The 19,416-nt window shown below is 41.6% G+C and overlaps 1 protein-coding gene across 3 annotated transcripts in view; it reads right to left on the bottom strand.

The window, feature by feature from the left end:
• Positions 1-19,416, bottom strand: part of LOC122565518 (CREB-regulated transcription coactivator 1-like) — a 155,803-nt gene that overhangs the window by 35,573 nt on the left and 100,814 nt on the right. For all 3 annotated transcript variants that reach the window (XM_043721565.1, XM_043721564.1, XM_043721566.1), the window contains 2 exons: positions 11,783-11,863; positions 6,097-6,274 (listed from right to left, as the gene is read on the bottom strand). In XM_043721565.1, coding sequence (XP_043577500.1) covers positions 6,097-6,274; positions 11,783-11,863 — 259 coding nt within the window. The remainder of the gene's footprint in view (positions 1-6,096; positions 6,275-11,782; positions 11,864-19,416) is intronic.

The raw sequence follows: 19,416 nt of genomic DNA on the forward strand, positions 1-19,416 counted from the left end.
AACAGGAGGCTCCCAAGCACTGAGGATGTCACCTAGACAGGGGACGAAACATCTGCAACACAAATTCCCAGCTCGGTGAACAGAACCACAACAACGAACACCCAAGCTACAAATCTTCACACAAACTTTGAATATCATAAGCTTCTTTTGATTAATCTTACCCTCTGTGCATTAGAACATTAGGGTGGTTCACAAATTATAACGTCTTTGACTTATTTGGTAAAACCAACAGTTTATGACTCGTGAGTTGTTTGTTTAAAGCTTTGGAATTGGGGGGCCTGTGGTGGTGCGATGTGGAGCATGCAAGAGACAGTACACTACCTCCCCTTTCAGTGGTCTTAAGGCTTCTCACTGTACTGTTCACACCCACTGACTGCTCAGCTACTCAGGAACCACATTGAGAATCATGAGACTGATGCCTTGTGGTATCCATAACAAATTACAATTCCATAAACCAATCAATCAGCAACCCGCTGTCAACCAAATCTCAATTTGTGTACACATTCCGATACTGTGCTGACTCTTCTTGGGTTTTCCCCCATTACTTGCAAAGCAATTGTATAAATACAATCCAAAATGGGTTTTGCTTTTTAAAAGTACTATGATGCTTCTCTCAGTCCTTTGTTGCAAAAGTCCATTTCCTGTTCACTTCACAATAAAAAAAATAAAAAATATAAAAAATATAGTGCTTACACAGTAGCCTCTCCATCTCGTAAAAAACCTCAATATTCTAATATAAATTCACCTTCTGGCAGCAATTGTCATTAAGGTAAATCACACTTTAGTAAAAATCAGTCCCTCTCTGAAGTACTTCTTTTATTCTTGGGCTACTTTTGCATTACAGTGCCAAATCTAAACAAGTTATGATTACTGCCACAGATATCCTGAGATACCTTTTCTAGTTTCTATATATTAACTTGATCCACAAGTAGCTTTTCACTTGTTGTATTTATTCTTTAACTGTTGCACTAATTTTATCTCAGTTAATGTTTGAATAATTGAACTCTCCTATAATTAGTTTCCTACTGTTTAGAAGTCCCAGCAATTTGCCCACATATTCGCTCATCCATCCCCCTATCTGTTAACAGTCTGTAGTATTCTCCCACCAGTGTGACTGCTCCTTTTCCCACCCTCAGTTCAACCAACATGACCTCATCGATGACTGAGTGTATTTTTCCTGTCTCAGCTGTTTATCTACTTGAAACTGTTTGCACTTGTAGAAGAATTGAGGAGGGGGCTCAGGTTTAATGTGGTTTTAAAAGGTAATAAATGCAATGTCAAAGAAAAGTTTTTCATGTAACCAGTGGGTCGGGTCCAGGAAAGACGTACCAGCAAATAGATAGGGCGTGTCAGAAAGGCAAGGTCACGGTGATCATGGGGGACGTCAATATGCAGGTGGACTGGGGGAATAATGCTGCCAGTGGATCTAAAGAAAGGGAATTCATGGAATGCTTACAGGATGGCTTTTTGGAACAGCTTGTGAAGGGGCCCACAAGGGAGCAGGTTATTCAGAGTCAGACTTTATAAAAGATCTTAAAGTAAGGGAACACTTAGGAGGTAGCGATCATAATATGATAAGAGTTCAGTCTGCAGTTTGAATGAGAGAAGGCAAAATCGGATGTATTGGTGTTACAGTTAAATAAAGGTAATTACAGGGGCGTGAGAGAGGAACTGATGAAAATTGACTGGAAGCAGAGCGTAGTGAGGAAGACAGTAGAGCAACAATGGCAGGAATTTCTGGGTGTAATTGAGGATACAGTATAGAACTTCATCCCAAAGTAAAGAAAGATTATCCAGGGAGGAGTTAGACAGCCATGGCTGACAAAGGAAGTCAGGAAATGTATCAAAGAAAAAGATACAGCCTATTAAAGTGGCCAAGAGCACTGAGAAATCAGAAGATTGGGAAGACTACAAAAACAAACAGAAGATAACAAAGAGAGAAATAAGGAAGGATCAAATATGAATGCAAGTTAGCCAGTAATATTAGAAATGATAGCAAAAGTTTCTTTCAATACATAGGAAACAAATGAGAGGCAAAAGTAGAAATTGGGCTGCTCCAAATGGATGCTGGAAGGCTAGTGATGGGAGATAAGAAAATAGCTATAGAACTTAAACAAGTACTTTGTCTCAGTCTTCACAGTGGAAGACATGAGTAATCTCCCAACAATTAAGGAGAGTCAAGGGGCAGAGTTGAGTATGGTAGTCATTACAAAAGAGAAAGTGCTAGAAAAGCTAAAAGGTCAAAGAAATTGATGAATATCCTGGCCCACCTCTGAGGGAGGTGGCTGAGGAAATAACAGAGGCACTGACTGTGATTTTTCAAAAATCACTTGAGTCAGGGCAAGTCAGAGATGATTAGAAAATCAAAGTTGTAACCCTCTTGTTCAAGATAGGATCAAGACAAAAGATGGAAAATTATAGGTCAATTAGCCTAACCTCCGTTGTAGTTACGATTCTAGAATCCATCGTTAAGGATGAGATTTCTAAATTAGAACAAGTTAGCATGGATTTAGTAAGGGGAGGTCGTGTCTAAAAAACCTGTTAGAATTCTTTGAAGAGGTAACAAGTAGGTTAGACCCAAGGAAACCCAGTGGATGTTACTAGACTTCCAAAAGGCCTTTGATAAGGCGCCTCACGGGAGGCTGCTGAGTAAGGCGAGGGCCCATGGTGTTTGAGGTGACCTACTGGCATGGATTAAGGATTGGCTGTCTGACAGAAGGCACAGAGTTGGGATAAAAGATTATTTTTCAGAATGGCAGGGGTCCCGCAGGGTTCAGGGTTGGAGCCGCAGCTGTTCACTTTATATATTAATGATCTGGATGAAGGGACTGGGGGCATTTTGGCGAAGTTTGCCGATGATACGAAGTTAGGCAGACAGGCAGGTAGTATTGAGGTGGTGGGGAGGCTGCAGAAAGATTTAGACAGTTTAGGAGAGAGGTCCAGGAAATGGCTGATGACATTCAACCTGAGCAAGTGCGAGATCTTGCACTTTGGAAAAAAGAATACAGGCAAGGACTATTTTTTTAAACTGTGAGAAAATTCATAAAGCTAAAGTACAAAGGGATCTGGGAGTGCTAGTCTAGGATTCTGTAAAGGTTAATTGGCAGGTTGAGTCCATGATTAAGAAAGCAAATGCAATGTTGTAATTTGTCTCAAGAAGGTTGAAATATAAAAGCAGTGATGTGCTTTTGAGACTTTATAAAGCTCTAGTTAGGCCCCATTTAGAATTTTAGGTCCCACACCTCAGGAAGGACATACTGGCACTGGAGCGTGTCCAGCGGAGATTCACACGCATGATCCCTGGAATGGTAGGCCTTATGTATGATGAAGAGCTGAAGATACTGGGACTGTATTCTTCAGAGTTTAGAAGGTTGAGGGGAGAGCTAATAGAAATTTATAAGATAATGCATGGCTTAGAAAGGGTGGACACGGGGAAATTGTTTCCATTAGACAGGGAGACTAGGACCTGTGGGCATAGCCTTAAAATTAGAAGGGGTCAATTTAGAACGGAAATGAGGAGACATTTCTTCAGCCAGACAGTGGTGGGCCTGTGGAATTCATTGTCACAGAGCGCAGTAGAGGCCAAGATGTTGGATGTCTTCAAGACAGAGATTGATAAATTCTTGATCTTGCAAGGAATTAAGGGCTATGGGGAGCATGCGATTTAGTGGAATTGAAACGCCCATCAGCCATGATTAAATAAGAACAAAGAAAATTTATAGCCCAGGAACAGGCCCTTCGGCCCTCCAAGCCTGAGCTGATCCAAATCCACTGTCTGAACCTGTCACCCAATTCCTAAGCATCTTATACTCAATACCTATCCGATGAAGACAAGTATGCCATATGCCTTCTTGACCACTCTATCCACCTGTGCAGCCACGTTCAGTCCACAATGGACCTGAACTCCCAGATCTCTGTGCTTATCAACGTTTCCCAAAGCTCTTCCGTTTATGATACAATTCGCTCTGGAATTAGACTTCCCAAAATGCATCACTTCACATTTACCTGAACTCCATCTGCCACTTCCCCGCCCAACTCTCCAGTCTATCTATATTCTCCTGTATTCTTTGACAGTCCCCTATGCTTTCTGCTACTCCATCAATCTTCGTGTCATAGATGGCAGAGAGGACCCGATGCGCTGAATGGCCTTGCTTCCACTCCTCTGTCTTATGGTCTTACTGGTCTAGAATGCACCGCCTTGTAAGTTTGATAAAGGCAAGTTAAATTGAGAAATCCAAGAGAGCATTGGATTGTTTAAACAGAAATAACTTAAGAGTTATATGGAAAGAGTGGGAGAATGGTCCTACCATGATTGCTCAAGCAGACAGATGGTCACCTCATCAATTGTCATTAACTGGCATTATGAACTCTCCACACCTTTCTCAAAAAAAAAAGACCCCATTTGAAAACCCTATAAACCAGTTATATTTAGCTGCTGTGCCTGCCCTTCTTTAAGGTGTGTCTCAGTAACAGTCAGGATGTTTAAGGGGGGGTAGATATAGGACTGATGTTAGGGGTAGGTTCTTCACTCAGCGAGTCGTTGTTATATTTAGCTGCTGTGCCTGCCCTTCTTTAAGGTGTGTCTCAGTAACAGTCAGGATGTCATACTTTCCAGCTGCGCCCTCAGTTCATCAAGGTACAGTTACTCCCTGTAACAAAGTGCACACATTAATTAATTAATGGGCAGGGTAGCGCAGTGGCTCAGTGGTTAGAACACCTGCCTCACAGCAACAGGGACCCAGGTTCAATTCCATCCTCAGGCGACTGTGTGGAATCTGCACATTCTCATGTGTTTAGGTTTCCTCTTGCTGCTCCGGTTTCCCCTCAGCATCCAAAGATGTGCAGGTTAGGTGGACTGTCCATTTAAATTGCCTATATTGGCGAGGGATTTGCAGACTCGGTGCATTAGCCATGGAAAATGCAGGGTTACAGGGATGGGGGGAAAATTTGGTCTGAGTGGGATGCTCTTCGGAGTACACTTAGAGCGAATGGCCTGCTTCTACACTGTAGGGATTCTATGACTCAATTAACTACTCAGTCTCCGAAAGTGATCCAGAGAAGCTCAACCGAAGTGAGAAGAACAATTCAACTTCTAAATGGGTGCTTAACAGCTTTCTATATTGTACCTTGATGTTACAATTTCCAATCTTAACTTTTACCATTACTTTTGCCTTTGGCAACTATTGGTTATGATTCTACTTTGCCTTTTAATATCCCCTCCAGACACTGCCTACCCGTTATCACTGTCCTCTGCCTTATACCATCATTCCTTTTGTCATTTAATTATTTCTGCTTTCCACCAATTATACGTCTTCTCTTTTATTCTCCTGCACCACCCTTTTCTAGTTTTTGTACTTATTTAAAAGCTTATCTCCTCAAACTCTTTTCGGTTTTAACGAGGTGTCAAAATAAAACATTAACTTGCTTCTTTGTTCCACAGAGGTTGCCAGATGTGCTTAGTATTTCCAGTATTTTCTGCCTTGATTCACTTGTTCTTTTACATAATCATTCCTTGGAAGTTTTGATTCATTAATTAATATTGTGAATATATGAATCCCAGCTTTTTTAAATTCCCTCATCTCCACTAAAAAAAATCCTGTATTCAGAAAGTGGACCGCCAACCCTGCCCTTCTCAATGTTCCTTTAAATGTTTTGCTCCATTAAAGGCAGATTATAATGCAATCAAAAACGGGTGCCGTATCATGTACTGGTGCAACAATATTTTACACCAGTGAGTAGGTGTTATACTGAAGAGCAGAAATCAGGAATGACAGTAGCAGGTTGGCAGAGGTCGACATAGTGAGATGGCATGATTGGAACATGGGAATCCTGCTCTCTCTCTATTGCTTCAGTAGTGTGTCTTAACTCCAAACAAGCCCAGATGGCTTCAATGTCCCATTCCATTTTTCTGCTGTTATTCTCAGAATGTGACCAGCAGAACAGCAAATCACAGATAATAATTTGGCCCATTGTGCCTGTGTCATATTTGCAAAGTTCTTGCACCAACTGTGATTCTTGTTCCATGATTGCCTAATGAGCAGGTGAAATAAAAAATATGAGTAAAGCTTTGCTCCAGTGGAATTGAGCACTACTCACCAGTCAGAATGATGTTGGGGATATTTCCGTGATTGGTATAACTGAGCTGTGAGTCCTGCAGACTTCCATGGCTCCCCGTCAGCCCCATCATTGCTGCTTGTGAGTAGTTCAAAGTTGAGATTTGGCTGTACAAGCTATTGGTGCTGCTCGGGCTCTCAATCATATTGAATTGTTCAAGCTAAAATAAAGAATGTAACAGTTAATATCTTGCCCAGGATCTATCCTCTGGGGGCAGCAGTCCCAATTTCCTGGGTGAGGGCACCCCCTATCCCTAAAACACGTGAGAGTGAGAGAAAATGCAAACTATACATGATAATACTCCTTGTCCACCTTAAGCCCAGGTAACTAACTTCAGATCAATCCAGAATCAGTTAGAGTCTAACAGCAAAACACACCCATACATCATACCCTCCAGTTCGGTTGTAATTAATGACAACATTAAAATGAAAGATATAAATATCAAATACAAAACAAAACTGAAGGATTAAATACTGATGAAGAGAAAGACGTTGCTGAAGTTTTTAATCTTACACTCTTCAAGATAGATGAAAATGTCAAATTACAAACAATCACAACAATTTACTTATATAAGAGAAAAAGAAACATAGACTGATTGGCATGTTGACTATGATTACTGAAACACTGCCAATGGAGAAAACAGTGGGGAATAACAGGCTCTCTAAGATCTCAGATAATTAAAAAAAGGCACAGGACTTAACACATTCCTTCTATTTGCACAGAATGTGTTCTAGCATACAAGCATGTGTAGGTTCAAGGATAAATGAGCCACACTGAGTAACTGTTAATTTGTTGTGAAGGAAACCATTAGTGCACTCGGTTCTTCATTACATGCTTCCCAATCGCAGAATCACATGTGGTGTAGATGTTTTGAGTTTTGCAAGCATATGCTTACAGTCTGTGCTGTGCCTTCTGAATATGCTGTTTGATTTGATCAGAGCATTTTTTGTACTAAAGGCAGCACCATGTCAGTGGAAAATACTAGTCATGTCACACTAATAGCTGCACGACAACCAATTTGACATAATCAGTGAAGCTCGCAATGTAAAACAAATAGAAAATGCTGGAGATGTTCAGATCTATGAACGTTTGCAAACAGCAGAGTTAATGTGGTATACATATGGAATAAGCTGCCAGCAGAAGTGGTTCAGGCAAGTACATTAACAATACTTAAAAGGCATTTGGACAAATTAATGGATAGGAAAGGATTAGAAGGATACGGGAAATGAGGTTTGCGTGGATGGACATTTTGGTCAGCATGGACCAGTTTGGGTCAAAGGACCTGCCTCCGTGCTGTATGACTCTTTGTTTTGAGTCCAATGTGACGGCTCTGAAGGAGGGTCATGTCAGACTAGAAATGTTAACTTTCTCTCTACAACGCTGCCAGACCTGCTGAGTTTCTCCAGAATTGTTTTTTTCTTATTTCCAGCATTTACAGGTTTTTGCTTTAATTTAAACTCTCATATGTCCATTCTCTCCACCACTGATACTCAGTAGTGGTAGTGTGTACTATCTACAAGACGCACCACAGAAATTCACCAAAATCTTGAGATAGCTCCTTCTAAACCCACGATCACTTCCCAACTAGATGGAAAAGGGCAGCAGATGCATGTGGTGGGCACTAAATACTCCCCTGCCCGCAAATGGACATCCCACGACTTAATAAAAAGTTCAGAGTGGAGCTTATTTATACTTGCTATTTCACATGCCAGACATCACATTCTTCAAATAAATGGAATACACTCAAACCTAGAATTATCTTTAATTACTATAAGTTATTGCTCCCACTGCTTTCTTCAATCTGCACCCGATTCTTCTTTAATATAAATTGCTGTGATTCTGGACGTAGATTTGCTCACTGAGCTGGAAGGTTTGCTTTCAGATGTTTTGTCACCATTCTAGGAAACATCGTCAATGAACCTCTGGTGAAGCACTAGTGTTAGTGACCCACTTTCTATTTATGTGTTTAGGTTTCCTTAGGTTTGTGATGTCATTTCCTGTTCTTTTCCTCAGAATGCAGTAAATGGGGTCCAAGCTATTGTGTTTGTTGATAGCGTTCTGGTTGGAATGCCATGCTTCTAAGAATTCTCATGCATGTCTCTGTTTGGCTTGTCCTAGGATGGATGTATTGTCCCAAAGTGGTGTCCTTCCTCATCTGCATGTAAGGATACTAGTGAGTGGGTAGCTAGTTGATGTTCATGTATCCTGGTGGCTAGTTTTCTGCCTGTTTGTCCAATGTAGTGTTTGTTATAGATCTTGCAAGGTATTTTGTAAATGACATTAATTTTGCTTGGTGTCTGTATGGGGTCTTTCAAGTTCATTAGCTGCTGTTTTAGTGTACAAAGTTAAAAAATCACACAACACCAGGTTTTAGTGTGTTGGTGGATTTGTGGGCTACCATGATGCCAAGAGGTCTGAGTAGTGTGGCAGGAAAAAGTGAGGACTGCAGATGCTGGAGATCAGAGATGAAAAATGTGTTGCTGGAAAAGTGCAGCAGGTCAGGCAGCATCCAAGTAGTGTGGCAGTCATTTCCGAGATGTCTTTGATGTAGGGGAATGCCGCTAGGGTTTCTGGACACATTTTGTCTGCTTGTTTGGGTTTGTTGCTGAGAAATCGGCAGACTATGTTCATTGGGTGCCCATTCTTTTTGAATACGTTGTATAGGCGTTTTTCCTCTGTCCTCTGTTCTGCAGTGTGTGTTAACTCGTTGAAATAATGTTCTAATGCAGCTTTGTTTGTGGGTGTTAGGATGATTGCTTCTGTAATTCATTATTTGGTACATGTATTGTTTTCCTGTAGACACTGTTTTGAAGTTCCCCATTGGCTGTTTGCTCTACTATGACATCTAGGAATGGCAGTTTGTTGTTGTTTTCCTCCTTTTTAGTGAATTTTATGCCAGTAAGGGTATTATTGATGATCTTGAAGGTTTCCTCTAATTTGTTTTGCTTAGTGAAAACAAAGGTGTCATGCGCGTAAAAACGCAAAGTGGTTGGCAGAGTTTTTGTTAGAGCTTCTGCATTACTGCCTCTACTAAGAACCCTGATATTGGAGATGCCATGGGTGTTTTGTTGGTTTGTCTGCAGGTTTTGTTATTGAAAGTGAAGTGGGTGGTAAGGCATAGATCCACTAGCTTGACGATGTTGTCTTTGCTGATGAAGTTGGTGGTGTTTGGTGTATGTGTCTTTCGCACTAGTATCCTTACATACATATGAGGGAGGATACCATTTCGACTGGGACAACACATCCATCCTCGGACAAGACAAACAGAGACATGCACGAGAATTCCTAGAAGTATGGCATTCCAACCAGAACTCCATTAACAAACACACTGACTTGGACCCCATTTACCACCCTCTGAGAAAAACACCAAATGACATCCCCAATGCAAGGAATCCTAAAAACAAATAGAAAGCGGGTCACTAACACCAGCGCTTCACCAGAGGCTCACTGAAGACGTTACCTAGTATGGTGATTAAACGTATGAAATCGAACCTTCGAGCTCAGCAAGCAAACCTACATCCAGAATCTCAACCTGAGCTGCAAATCTTAAAATTGTTAATTGTTTTGAAATTTGGCATTCTTGCAATTATCCTGATGAGTGGAAGAGGAAGAGCTTTGCCAACATGCTTCTCCTTTCAGTGATATTCAAATTAAAGGATAAAACTAGAAAACAGAAGTATCAAGCAATGAATCAATTTAATTTCATTTGTGTTATGTGGGGGTTGCTAGCTGAACCAGCATTTATTGTCCATTCCTACCTGCCCTTGAGAAAATGGTGGTGAGCTGCCTTCTTAAACTGCTACAGACCATCTGCTGTGGGTTGACCCACAATGCTGATAGACAGGGAGTTCCAGGATTTCGACCCAGCAACACTGAAGGAATGGCAATATATTTCAAGTCTGGATGGCGAGTGGCTTGAAAGGGAACTTGCAGTGGGTGGTGTTTCCACATATCTGCTGCCCCTCATCCTTCTAGATGGACGAGGCTAAAGTACATTGTCAGCATTATTCTGATAAAACCTGAAGTTATCTTGGGACAGTGACTGGAAAGAAATTCTGGGATTTTCATATTAATCAAGAGGAATCTGCACCGCCGTTCGAGACTTAATAGCCATCTAGGTTTGTTCAATACATTTGCATAAGTTGTATGATCAGATGATCTTTTACTTATAAATTCCATGTTCGATGTATTATCTCTCACTAGCTGCCTGAGGAAGGTGCGGGGGCACTGAAAGCTTTCAAATAAATCTTTTTGGACTATAATGCAGAGTTGTGAGATTTTTGACTTTGTCCACCCCAGTCCAACATCAGCAACTCTACATCCATTAACCATGAACATCTTCCTCTGTGCCAGGTACTACCCTAACCAGTGGAGAGTTTGCCCTTGATACCCACTGATTCCAGTTTTGTTCAGGCTCCTTGACATAAAGGGCTGTCACTCTCAGTTCATCTGTGGAGTTCAGCTGCTTTGTCCATGTTTGAAACAAGGCTGTAAAGAGGACACCAGCTGAGTATTCCTGGTGGAAAACAAACTGAGCGTCATTGAGCAGATGCTGTTTGCTAGCACTGTTGATGACACCGTGCACTGCTTTATTGATCAAGAATACACTGTTGGGGGCAGTAATTGGCTGGGTTGAATTTGTCCTGTTTTTTGACATATGTGGACAATTTCCCACTGTCAGGTGGTTGTCAACGTTGTTACTGTACTGGAAGAGCTGGCTTGGGGCTTGACAAGTTCTGGAGCACAAGTCTTCAGTATTATTGCCGAAATATTGTCAGGGCCCATAGCCTTTGCAGCCTCCAACTATTTCTTGATATCACATGGATTGAATAGAATTGGCTGAAGACTCATATCTGTGAAGCTGGGACCATTCCAGGAGACAGAAGTGAATCAGCCACTCAGCACTTCTGGAAGATTACTGCGAATGCTTCAGCCTCATATTTTGCACTAATGTGCTAGGCTCTTCCTTCATTGAGAATGGGGTTATTTGTGGAGCCACCTCCTCCAGTGAGTTGTTTAATTGTTCACTACCATTCACAACTGGATGTGGCAGAACTGCAGAGTTTAGAAATGATCCTTTGGTTGTGGGATGGCTTAACTCCGTCTATCACTTGCTGCTTCGGCTGTTTCAAATGCAAGTAGCCCTTTTTGGGAGCTTCACCAGGTTGACGCCTCATGTTCAGATATGTCTGGTGCTACTCTTGACATGCCCTCAGGAGATTGTTGCCAGGTGATACACCTGATTTCATTTATTTTAGACTTTGTAGCAATTAATACAACTGAATGTCTTGTTAGGCCATTTCAGAGGACAAATTAGAATCAACAACATTGCTGTGGTCTGGAGTCACATGTAGGCCAGATCAAGCGAGGATGGCAGATTTCCTTCCCTGAAGGACATTAGTGAACTACATGGATTTTTCCAACAGTCGACAATGCTTTCATGATCAGTGGATTCTTAATTCCAGATATTCTCTTACTTAATTCAAATTTTACCATCTGCTGTGGCAGAATTCAAACCTGGGTCCCCAGAACATTAGCTGAGTTTCTAGATTATTAGTCTAGTGATAATACCAGTAGGTGATCACCTCCCCAATTTCTAAAACTTTGCAACTGACAAGTCCTTCACCTAACCTGCCCATGGTGACAAGGAACTGGAGTAGGTCCTTACCTGATGAGACAGGGAGTTGGCCTGTCTGTTTGTAAGCTGCTGATCATAATAATCTCCAAAGACACTGCCAAGTATGGATGTCTGTCAAAAAGAGGGCAGAAAGTTTATCGCTTACAGATAGGACATTTAGTGTACATTAGTTTTCCTGCAACTGGCACACGCCATGTACATACACACTTTAGTTTCTTCTGAGAATGCTTAATTTAATTGTCTAAAATGTAATCTGTGGGCAAGAAGCACTATAAAGGAGACTCAGAACTCTTCTGCACAACAACTAGTGTTGTGTGCTTGGCAGACCAAACCAATCTAACCTACAGCCAGTTTCAGGTCTCATCCACAATGTAGAGAACAGTTCTTCGAGGTGTTCTGTAGATATTCATTTCTGCCCCATTCCCTGTACATTGAAAATGCTGGATTGAATAGAAACAGGAAAACAAATGTGATGGGAACTAGACCTTCATGTGAGGGCAAATGCCAACATGGATTAGACAAGGAAAGACCTAATTCCATATTTTAACTTGTATGTATTTCTACAATGCTGCATCAGAAGCTCCTATTCACTTTCACTTCTCCCTGCCTACGTCTGTCCTCCCCTCCTCCCTGTCCAGCAAAAAGAATCACAGCAGAGTAATCCAGTCAGCAGAAGTTTCACAGTTTATTGAATTAACATTAAAAGTTTAGAAACAAAAAAAAACTGCAGATGCTGCAATCCAAAGTAGAAAAACAGAAGGCTGGAAGAACACAGCAAGCCAGGCAGCATCAGGAGGTGGAGAAGTCAATGTGTCAGGTATTAACCCTTCTTACTGTGTACTTCCAACATTAAAAGTTTATTGCTTAGTGCTGATCCAATTTCTCACTCAACCCAAAACATTAACTCTGATTTCTCTCTACAGGTGCGGCCATACCTGCTGAGCTTTTCCAGCAATTTTTATATACTGCTTCCAGGTCATTGGTTGCCGTAACATATTGAGAAAGTAATTAGCAAATGTTTTAATTTAAGAATATGACAGCATCCATAGCTCTTTCGATTTTTATGTAAGAGCAAGCTTCTGATTCTTTAAAAGAATTGTGGAATCAACAAACATATTTTAAGAATGCACGAAAATAACTTATAAAAGAGTTTTCATTAATTGCAAAGGGATTAGTTGTAATTTAATAATAAGAAATTCACCAATGTCAGCATGGTTTCATGAAGAGCAAGGTGTGCTTGACAAAGTTGGAGTTCTCTGAGGATGTAACTTGCAAGATGGATAAGGGAGAAATGGTGAATGTGTATATCTAGACTTCCAGGAGGCATTTGACAAGGTGCTGCATAAAAGACTGATCCAGAAAGTTAGATCCCACAGATTAATGGTAGAGTATTGGCTTGGACAGAGGATGGTTGACTGACAGAAAGTGGAGGGTCCAGATAAATGGGCTCTTCTATGGATGGCAAACTGTAACTAGTGGAGTGCTGCAGGGTTCAGTTCTCGGATCTCAACTATAACACTATATAAATGATCTGCAAGCAGTGACAGAGGGTAACACAGCAAATTTCATGGATGATATTAAAATAAAAGGGAAAGCAGGATGCAATAAGGAGATAAAGAATTTGCAGATGGATATTGATAGGCTGGGAGAATTGGCCAGAATCTGGCAGATGGAGTTTCATGTAGTTAAGTGTGAGGTTATCCCTTTGGCTGGAAATTTAAAAGGGCACATTAAATCTGTTCCCCATTTAAATAATAAAGTGCATCAGAGGGACCTGGGTGTCTTTGTACATGAATCACAGAAAGTGGGCAAGCAGGTGCAACACACAAGGCAGGCAAATGAAATCCTGGCATTTATTAGAAAAGGACTGGATTATAAAAGTGAAGAAGTGTTGTTACAATTATATAAGGCACCAGTGAGACAAAACTAGGAGTAGTGTGTCCGGTTTTGGTCTCCTTACTTTAGGAAGGATGTAGTGGCACTGGAAACAGTTCAGGAAGTTCAGCAGGTATGAAAGGGTTGTCATACGAGGAGCGGATAAATAGCTTGGGCTGGTACTCGCTGGAGTTCAGAAGAATGGGGGTATCTGCCTAAGCTAAATAAAATGGCAGAGAGGACAAGACATCATAGATATAGAGAGAGGGGAGGTAGCTTCAAAACTGAGAAGAGGAGAAACTACTTCACTCAGAGGGTTGTGAATCTGAGGAACACTCTGTCCCAAGTGCAGTGGAGGCAGAATCAACCAAAAGAGTCAAGGAAGAAATAGATATGCTGCTGATGAAAAGTAGGATAAAGGGCTGAAGGGAGCAGTCAGGAGAATGGAGTTCAGACCAGGGTAAAATCATGATCATGTTAAATGGCAGAGCAGGCTCAAAGAACTGAATTGCCACTCCCACACCTAATTTCTATGTTCCTAAATAATAAAAATAATGCGAGCAGTACCAACAGGAAGGAAATTGGGGAAGAAGCCACATTGCTGCTAAACACAAAGGAAAGCTGGAGGCTAGAGTGTGAAGGCCAACAGAGAATAGAGGCAGACACAAAGAGAAAGTAGAGAAACAGGAAGGGGGCATTCCTATGAGAATTCCTATGAGGAGAGGAAACAAATCATTTGCAGGAAAAAGCCAGTTTTTCAGTTAATGGAATTCTTTGAAGCAGTTGTGTATGGTGTAGAAGAGGAGTTCACACATAGTGTCCTATGATTTTGAGAAAGCATTTTAATAAGATGGCACAAAGATGATAACGGAAAATAAAATAAACTCATAATTGAAGTGTTCCAATGGACTGGAGGGTAGCTAATGTAACTCCACTCTTTAAAAAAGGAGAGATAGAGAAAATGGGGAATTACTGAACGGTTAGCCTGAAATTGGTGTGGGGAAAATGTTGGAGTCAATTCTTAAGGATGTAATAATTGAGTATTTGGAAAGCGGTGACAGAATTTCACTAAAGGGAATTTGTGCTTGACAAATTTTCTGGAATTTTTTGAGGATGTGACTAGTAGAGTGGACAAGGGTGAATCAGAAGATGTTATATATCTGGACTTTCAAAAGGCTTTTGACAAGGTTCCACATAGTAAATGAGTAAAGAAAATTAAAGCTCATGGTATCAGAGGTAATGTATTGACATGGATAGAAAACTGGTTGGAAGATAGGAAGCAGAGAGTTGAAATAGACAGGTCCTTCTCAGGGTGGCAGGCATTGTCAAATAGGGTGCCCCAAGATTCAGTGCTGGGATCTCAGCTGTTCACGATATGCATTAACGATTTGGAGTAAGGAACTGAATGCAATATTTCCAAATTTGCAGCCTGGGTGGCAGCGTGTGCCGTGGGGAGGCTGCAGGATGACTTGGACAGACCGGCTGAGTAGGCAAATGCAATATGATGTGGATAAATGGGTGGTTATCGATTTTGGTTGCAAAAACAGGAAGGTGGATTATTGCCTGAATGGTGGCAGTTTAGGAAAAGGTGAGGTGCAATGGCACCTGGGTGCCATGGTGAAACTGGCTCTGAAGTTCAAAGTTTGGGAGAAGATTTGTAGCTCGGGTGCTCGTTGTTGTGGTTCTGTTCGCCGAGCTGGGAATTTGTGTTGCAGACGTTTCGTCCCCTGTCTAGGTGACATCCTCAGTGCTTGGGAGCCTCCTGTGAAGCGCTTCTGTGATGTTTCCTCCAGCATTTATAGTGATTTGTATCTGCTGCTTCTGGTTGTCAGTTCCAGCTGTCCGCTGCAGTGGCCGGTATACGGGGTGGTATGAGGAAACATCACAGAAGCTCTTCACAGGAGGCTCCCAAGCACTGAGGATGTCACCTAGACAAGGGACGAAATGTCTGCAACACAAATTCCCAGCTCGGCGAACACAACCACAACACAGGCTCTGAAGGTTGGCAGGCAGTGAGGAAAGCTAATGGCATGCTAGCTTTCATAGTGAGAGGATGAGAGTATCAGAGTAAGAATGCCTTGCTTCAGCTATACAGAGCCTTGGTGAGGCCACACTGAGTACTGTGTGCAGTTTTGGTTTCCTAGTCTGAATAAGGACACTCTTGCCATTGAGGGAATCCAGTGAAGATTCTGGGATGACAGGACTGTCACACGAGGAAAGACTGGAACGACGGAACTCGTATTCGCTGGAATCTAGAAGAATGAGGGGGGAAATCACACAGAAACATAAAATCCAGATGGGACTGGACAGGAGAATGTTCCTGATGTTGGGTAAGTCAAGAACTAGGATACACAATCTAAGAATAAGGGGATATTCAGTATTGAGGTAAGGAAGAATGTCTTCGCTCAGAGTTGTGAACCTGTGGAAATCTCTCCCACAGGAAGCTGTTGGGGCCAGTTCCTCAGATATATTCAAGAGGGAGCTGGACGTGGTCTCGCAGCTCAAGGGATCAACGGGTAGAGAGAGAATGTGGGAATGGGATATTGAGATTGCATGATCAACCATGAGTATACTGAATGGTGGGGGAGGCTAAAATGGCCTACTCCAGCACCATTTTCTATGCTTTTATGTTAACATGGAGGAACAACATTCGCATGGAAACTGGAAAATTGTGCCAGCTGAGTTGGGAGAAGTTGTATTTTTTCCCATTCACAGTACATGAGCAACCCTGGCCAGACTAGCATTTATTCCCCATCCCTATTTGCTCAGAGGGGAGTCAAGGATCAACCACATTGTGTTGGGTCTGGAGTTACAGACAGGACAGACCAAGTAATGACAGCAGCTTTCTGTCCTAAAGGCATTAGAGAACTTATGGGTTTTGTTTGGACAATCGACAACAATTTCATGGTCATCATTAAATTCTTAATAATTTTTACTGAATTCAAATTTCATCATCTGCCATGGAAGGATTCAAACTCTGGTGCCCAGAACATTAGCCTGGGGCTCTGAATTAAGCTGTAATGCCAAGAGGCATTATGCTCCTTGTGAGTATACATAAATGGGTCTTATTAATTTCCTGAATGTAACAAATGGAGTTCCACAAGATCTAGGTTGAGGCTTCAACTTTTTACAATTCTCAATGACTTAGAGTCATAGAGATGTACAGCACGGAAACAGACCCTTCAGTGCAACTCGTCTATACTGACCCAGGTTTTCCCAACCTAATCTGGTCCCATTTGCCAGTACTTAGCCCATATTCCTCCAAACCCTTCCTATTTATATATCCATCCAGATGCCTTTTAAATGTTGTAATTGTACCACTCTCCACCATTTCCTCTGGCAGCTCATTCCATACATGCACAACCCTCACTTATATCAGGGAAGCAAATCTGCAGATGGCAATATAGGCAGATAAATATATTGCGGAAGAGACAAAAGGGCATTGCGGACATATAACCTCATTATAAAGCAATTTCATGGAAGAATGATTATATCATGGTAGAATCGCACATTACTGTGAGAAATCTGGGTCTGGAACTAGAGTTCAAATGAATGCAATTCCAAGACCATGAAGTTAGAGTTGGCAACAGTGGAATAGGAAAATAGGTTATAAAGTTAATATAGTAGAGAAGCAATGGCAGATATGTGAGGTGATAATTTATGACTTTAACCAACTAATATCATATTAAAAAAGAAAGACTGAGAAAGGTATACCATTTATAGCTAAGGATGTTAAATTGTATTAAAGAATAGGTTTGTGAAGATTATTGGTAGACCAGAAGATTGAGAATGTTCAAAAAAAGTATGAATGACAAAAGGAATAATAAAAAAATGGAGAAATTGGAAGTTGAGAGAAATCCAACAAGGAAATATCAGATCAGGCAGCAAATGCTGATCCATCCAATAGAAGACAAGACTGGGGAATTAATAAGGTAAAACCAGGAAATGTCAAGAGACGAAGGCAGTGTTTTCTCTAATTTTGTTCTTGTCTGCGTAGACCTCTGTGTGGGACAGTGACTTCTGGAACTGGAAGTCAGTGCTGTGATCCATGCTGATAGCTATGTGCAGAACATTGAAGTGTTTGTGACTTGAGGAAACTTCAGACAAAGGTACTTAAAATGTTCATGATCATTAGAAAGTAGTATGAGGAAATCTAACAGGACGTGAGGCTGACATGTCCTCTGAATGTTAAGGCCTGCATCTTAAGGCCTTAAAGGAAATGATTAGTAAGAGTAAGCTGAACTTGCCATAATACTACTTAGTAAGACAACTAGTGATGGTCTAACCTGAGGGTCACCATGCCTCAGGTGAGGTCAAGATTGGGAATGTAGGGCCTTCATGGAAATGGTAACAAAGACAGTGGACATGATTGCATTATTCTAAAATTCTTTAGGTTCTGGATAAGTCCCAGTGGATTAATAAAAAAACTGTAAAGGTAACAGCTCTAATCATAAGAACATAAGAAGCAGGAGCAGGAGTAGGTCATCTGGCCGGTCCAGCCTGCTCCACCATTCAATAAGATCACGGCTGATCTTTTCATGGACTCAGCTCCACTGACACGGGCGCTCACCATAACCCTTAACTCCTTTAGTGTTCAAAACTCTATCCATACAGTCATAGAGATATATAACACAGAAACAGACCCTTCAGACCAACATGTCCATGCCAACCAGATATTCTAAATTAATCTAGTTCCATTTGCCAGCATTTGGTCCATATCTCTCTGAAGAAGGGCTAATGCCCGAAACGTCGATTCTCCTGTTCCCTAGATGCTGCCTGACCTGCTGCGCTTTTCCAGCAACACATTTCCATGCCTATTCATATACCCATCCAAATGCCTTTTCAATATTCTAGTCTCCACTGCTTCCCCTGGCAACTCTTTCCATACAGCCACCATCTCTGCATGAAAAAGTTGCCCCTCAGGTCCATTTTGAATCTTTCCCTTCTCAACTTAAACCTATACCCTCTAGTTTTGAATTCCACAGGCTCACCAGAGTAGAGTTAGGCCATTACACCCATTGAGTTTGCTCTGCCATTCGCTTGCAGCTGATATATTTCTCAACCTCTTCTCTTGCCTTCTCTCCATAACTTTTGATCCCCTTACTAATCAAGAACCTACTTCTGACTTAAATACACTCAATGACTTAACCTCCAAAGCAATTAGTTCCACAGATTTACCATCCTCCAGCTGAAGACCCACAAGGATCAGAGCAGGGGCTTCAATTATTTACAAGTTATATCGATGACTTGGATAAAGGACTTGACTGTATTGCAGCTCAATTTACTGATGATACAAAATTGGTAGGAAGGAAGTTAGGAAGAGGATACAAAGAGTTTGAAAAGCCATGAAGATGGACTAAGCATGTGGGCAAAAATTTTACAGAGTGAGTGCAATGGAAGAAAATATTTTGTTGTTGTAGTTCTGTTCGCCGAGCTGGAAGTTTTTGTTACAAACGTTTCGTCCCCTGGCTAGGCGACATCATCAGTGCTTGGGAGCCTCCTGCGAAGCGCTTCTTTGATGTTTCCTCCGGTGTTTATAGTGGTCTGTCCCTGCCGCTTCCGGTTGTCAGTTTCAGCTGTCCGCTGTAGTGGTTGGTATATTGGGTCCAGGTCGATGTGTTTGTTGATGGAGTTTGTGGATGAATGCCATGCCTCTAGGAATTCCCTGGCCGTTCTCTGTCTGGTTTGCCCTATGATAGTACTGTTGTCCCAGTCGAATTCATGTTGCTTGTTGTCTGCGTGTGTGGCTACTAAGGATTGCTGGTCGTGTCACCTAGCCAGGGGACGAA

The sequence above is a fragment of the Chiloscyllium plagiosum genome, chromosome 31 (assembly GCF_004010195.1).
Source record: "Chiloscyllium plagiosum isolate BGI_BamShark_2017 chromosome 31, ASM401019v2, whole genome shotgun sequence".
NCBI lineage: Eukaryota > Metazoa > Chordata > Chondrichthyes > Orectolobiformes > Hemiscylliidae > Chiloscyllium > Chiloscyllium plagiosum.